The sequence below is a fragment of the Rhipicephalus microplus genome, chromosome X (genome assembly GCF_043290135.1).
Source record: "Rhipicephalus microplus isolate Deutch F79 chromosome X, USDA_Rmic, whole genome shotgun sequence".
Lineage (NCBI taxonomy): Eukaryota > Metazoa > Arthropoda > Arachnida > Ixodida > Ixodidae > Rhipicephalus > Rhipicephalus microplus.
Window position 1 is genome coordinate 58,224,124 of NC_134710.1, and position 4,994 is coordinate 58,229,117.

The window sequence follows — 4,994 nt, forward strand, 5'->3', positions numbered from 1 at the left end:
GGGGAGGATTTCTCTGCTGTGTGCGAATACATAAGAGCTACAAAGAGATTACCCTGTTAGCCTATTGTTATTACTTACGGCTACGAGACTACCTGAATGCCTAACTTAGCACACTTGATGATCCTGCCTCCCGGTTCTTGGCCGATCCCCCTTTGTGGGCGAGTGCCAGCAAAGCTGAAGGTTCATCATCGTCATCATTTTCTGTAAAGGGCTTCACCCTGTAGTTCAGGTTGATGGCGCAGAGTTTTTCAAACAACTGGAGTTTAGGGACAGAGAGGGAAAAATAGACTCTTAGCGGGTAGAATTAACTAGAAGGAGGTTATCTGATTGGTGGTTAAAGTCAAGGCACGAGTGAAAATTGAACACTTCGCTGCAAAGTACAAATCCTCAACCTGACTATTTAAGGGAAAAAATCTAGCTTTTGGTTCATTAGGTATTACGGCTTGGTGGCGCTAGCCACCGCCCGATCTAAAGGGTACAGCCATATCCATCCATCCATCCATCCATCCATCCATCCATCCATCCATCCATCCATCCATCCATCCATCCATCCATCCATCCATCCATCCATCCATCCATCCATCCATCCATCCATCCATCCATCCATCCATCCATCCATCCATCCATCCATCCATCCATCCATCCATCCATCCATCCATCCATCCATCCATCCATCCATCCATCCATCCATCCATCCATCCATCCATCCATCCATCCATCCATCCATCCATCCATCCATCCATCCATCCATCCTAGCAACAGGGGCCAGCCACAGCAGCAGCGGCCGGGGCAATAATGGTGGCCCAGCGTAGCGCAGCCAAAGCGGCCGAGCGTCCATGTCCGCGCTTGGCCTGGGTCTCTTGTTCGGTGGCGCGGTGGTGGAGCAGGCGGCGGTGGTTCGCGGCGGCCGCAAGTGGCAGTTATGAGTTCCCGGGAGTGCATAGCGATGCCCCTGTCGCGGACGCGGTCCCTGATCGCCAACATGAATGGCTCGGCGCCTTCGTCGGAGGCCGGCTACATGGAGAAAAACGCCGCCAACAACAACAACTCTTCGGCACTCTGTGGAAACGGCGGGGCCAACGGGCGCAGTCTGCTGCTGCCACCCATGAAGAGCCAGATCATCGCGGGCTTCAAGTTCCAGTCGAGCGTTCACAAGCTCTTCGACGTGGACCAGAACGGCGACTCGTCCGACAGCAAAGCGGTCGCCGTTGTCGGAAGCGGCGGCGGCGGCGCGGGGAAACATTGGTGGCCACGCCGGAGCAGGTGATGCAGATGTACATGCACAAGCTGAGCCCGTACGAGCACCACGAGATCATCAACTACCCGCAGATGTACTTCATAGGCGCCAACGCCAAGAAGCGCCAGGGAGCACCAGGAACCCCGAACAACTGCGGCTACGACGACGATGAAGGTTCGTACCTCCTCGTTCCGCACGACCACATCGCGTACCGCTTCGAAATGCTCAAGGTGATAGGCAAGGGCTCTTTCGGCCAGGTCGTCAAAGCGTACGACCACAAGCAGCACCAACACGTGGCCCTCAAGATGGTTCGCAACGAGAAGCGGTTACACCGGCAGGCGCAGGAGGAGATTCGCATACTGGATTTCCTGCGTCGCCAGGACCGCGACAACACGTTCAACCTGATCCACACGCTGGAACACTTCACCTTCCGCAACCACACGTGCATCACATTCGAGCTGTTGTCCATCAACCTGTACGAGCTGATGAAGAAGAACAAGTTCAAGGGCTTCTCCCTGCAGCTGGTGCGCAAGTTCACCCACTCGCTCCTGCAGTGCCTGGACGCGCTGCACCGCAGTCACATCATACACTGCGACCTGAAACCCGAGAACGTGGTGCTCAAACAGAAGGGTCGATTGGGCATCAAGGTCATAGACTTCGGGTCGTCGTGTTTCGAACACCAACGCGTCTACACCTACATCCAGTCGCGCTTTTACCGAGCGCCGGAGGTGATACTGGGTGCAAAGTATGGCATGCCCATCGACATGTGGAGTCTTGGCTGCATCCTAACCGAACTACTCACGGGGTACCCACTCCTACCCGGCGAGGACGAGGCCGATCAGCTGGCCTGCATCATGGAGTTGCTAGGCCCGCCGCCTCAAAAGTTACTCGATCAGGCCAAGGGGGCCAAGAACTTCATCAGCTCCAAGGGCTACCCGCGCTACTGCAGCGTAACTACGCTACCCTTCGGCGCCGTACTTCTAGGCGCGGGACGGTCTAGACGCGGAAAGCTGCGTGGTCCTCCGGGCTCCAAGGACTGGTCAAGCGCCCTCAAAGGTTGCGATGACCCAATGTTCGTGGACTTCCTCAAGCGGTGCTTGGAGTGGGACCCCGCGAGCCGCATGACTCCGGCGGCGGCACTGCGGCACGCCTGGCTCCGACGTAGGCGACCGCGTGCCGCTAAAAAAATCGGTAATAAACACGTACCTTAACCGTAGCAACCAGAGCACTACATCAAGAATTGTGTTTGACAACATAGTATGTAGTATTCTGGCAGATATCTCTAATGAAATATGTGATGCCTTCTTTAGTGGTGCCATTGATTCTGCTTCCTCATTCTTTTTTTTTTCTTTTCCCGACCACTACAGATGAAGTTTTTTCGACAATCAATGCAGTTAACACCACGAGTCCTGGACTTGATATTATGAAAGCTAACCATAATAGATGATTGTAGAACACATTGCTCACGTTCTTTCAGCTGTCATCAACCTCGTTTTTAAATCTGGTGTTTTTCCTCGTGAAATAAAACGTGGTCGCGTCATCCCTGTTTTCGAAAAAGGTGATGATACACTATTACAGAATAATAGACCCATTTGCGTTCTTCTATTTTCGAGCAAAATACTCAAAATAATCAAAAAATAAATCACTATTAATTTAAATAAAACTATATTCTTTCCGGCAATCAGTTCGGCTTTCTCTCCGGCTTTCAACAAATATACTTCACATAACACTTACCGGTTACCTCAAAAAGGCGATTCATCCAAGTGAACTCGGAGCAGTCATATTTATAGACCACTCCGAAGCATTTTACACTATTATTCTCCCTATTCTTTTCGCAAAACTTGAAGCTATTAGAATAACCAGTCCACCTTTGCTCCTTATCCGCAGTCATTTACAGGATAGAACTAACCGTCGATATAGCTGTTTTTTATTCTAAATAAGCAGTGGCTAACACACGTGTACCAAAGGGGTCTATATTAGGTCCCCTACTCTTCTTATTTTATATTATTGACTTGCCGCCTCGCCCTTTTTGATCTTACTGTATTTTATATGCTGACAACCCGATGATATTTATTTCTAGTCACTGCGTATTTACGCTAATAAATAACCTAAATGAAGATTTTTTGAAATTGTGTAGGTGTTGTGAAAATAACTTCAAATGAATCATAATAAGGCCAAATATGTCATCTTTTCCTCGCATCAGCATTCATTCACCCTTACTGAAACATTTCCATCAACAATCAAACTATCTCTTCAGCTAACGATTTTACGATTTTAATGATCGATCTTGATAGCCACCTTAAATTTCATCTACAAGTCTCAAGCGTTAAAAAGAAAATGACCTATGGTATACGCATTCTCATCAAAACTCGGCTGCATTTCTCCTTTTCTACCGTCATATCCCTTTGCACTGCAATTTCATTTTATTTTTTGAATATGTTTCGCGCCCTGCTCCTCTTACTCTTAATACCTTAGCCACATTACTTTTCTTCTTTTTTTTTCAATGATTTTGTTAATGCTGTTCGTTGATTTGCTTTTTTGTACTATATAACCTTATACCATTATAAGCCTCCATATTGCCAATTTGTATATATTATTCACCATGTTATCATGCACAGGAGGACCCATTTCAGTTTGTGAGTCTACAGGACCTCCTTCTGTATATTCTTACGATGTACCTAATCCTTTGTTTATTTCGAAATGCATATTTCTGATTCCTGTTTTTTTCTTGGTATGTAATACTGATTGTCTTAGAATTATGCCACACGAACTTGACGCGTTTCTGACAATAGCATCGTAATTCGTATCTCAAGGAGCTAAGTAGAGGGTTGTGTGGCACTTTATTAGCACTGTAGAATACCACCTGACCGCCTATGAGCTCTCAAGGTCCCCTGACTCGTAGCTCATCTGGCTTTCTTTTCCAAACTGTTTGAAAGTTTAGAAAAAAAAAAAAACATCAGGTCTGCGTGGTAGGCGCAGCAATGTCACAGAAAAAGCTGTAAGAGCGGCCTTTCAGAGCCTTTTCTAAACACTCAATGGGTAACTGCTGCAAGCACACTTGCTTGATACCCACTACGGCATTAATAATAAAAATTTTGGGTAGTAGGCCAGCGTTCGCTGTGCTATTTTTTGTCATTCTTCTGAGAAGCGTGGTATCCGCTAAACACTTGCAAGGGATTTTGTGCCAATGGTTTACGCAGTGGGTGACGACGATGAGGAATTAAGCCTGAAGTGGGCATGCGCCACAGTTAATAGTAGAACAAGAACAAACCTTTGTATGAGTCGGAGCTTTGGACGACACACTCATTACGCTATTCGCATCATACGACGACTGCTTGTTGTTTTGCTGTTTTAAGGTTTTACAAGTCGTATTAACGCGATTGCTTTCCCGACATCAAGCGTGCCAAGGCAAGTTTGCCAATGTGTTTCACGCACTAGCGCGGCATTGAGGCAATCTTTTAGATGCGGAAGCATCTTATACTCGCGCCTTGTAGTGCGCCGTCCGCACCGCTTCTCGAACATTCGACAGCTGACGCGCGCGCATGCGCCGTCGCGCCGTTGCCCACTCTTCCACCATCTGTGCATCCCTTCCTCCTCTACACACCGCGCGCGCTTCACTCCTCCACCATCTGTGCACCCTTCCTCCTCTACACACCGCGTTCGATATCTACAATTCTCCTGATTCTCCAGTGGACGCGCATGTGGCGTCGCGCTTCGAGAACATTCAACAGCTGACAGTGGATGCACCGTCGCGCTG

The 4,994-nt window shown here is 48.3% G+C and overlaps 1 protein-coding gene across 1 annotated transcript; it reads left to right on the forward strand.

Annotated features, from left to right (window-relative positions):
- The first annotated feature begins 865 nt into the window (after nucleotides 1–865).
- Nucleotides 866–2,460, forward strand: LOC142776857 (dual specificity tyrosine-phosphorylation-regulated kinase 2-like). The gene is made up of 2 exons (XM_075881199.1): nucleotides 866–1,197; nucleotides 1,230–2,460. Exons 1-2 carry the CDS (start codon nucleotides 923–925, stop codon nucleotides 2,446–2,448), a joined length of 1,494 nt encoding a protein of 497 aa, XP_075737314.1. The 5' UTR covers nucleotides 866–922; the 3' UTR covers nucleotides 2,449–2,460.
- Nucleotides 2,461–4,994: the final 2,534 nt, after the last annotated feature.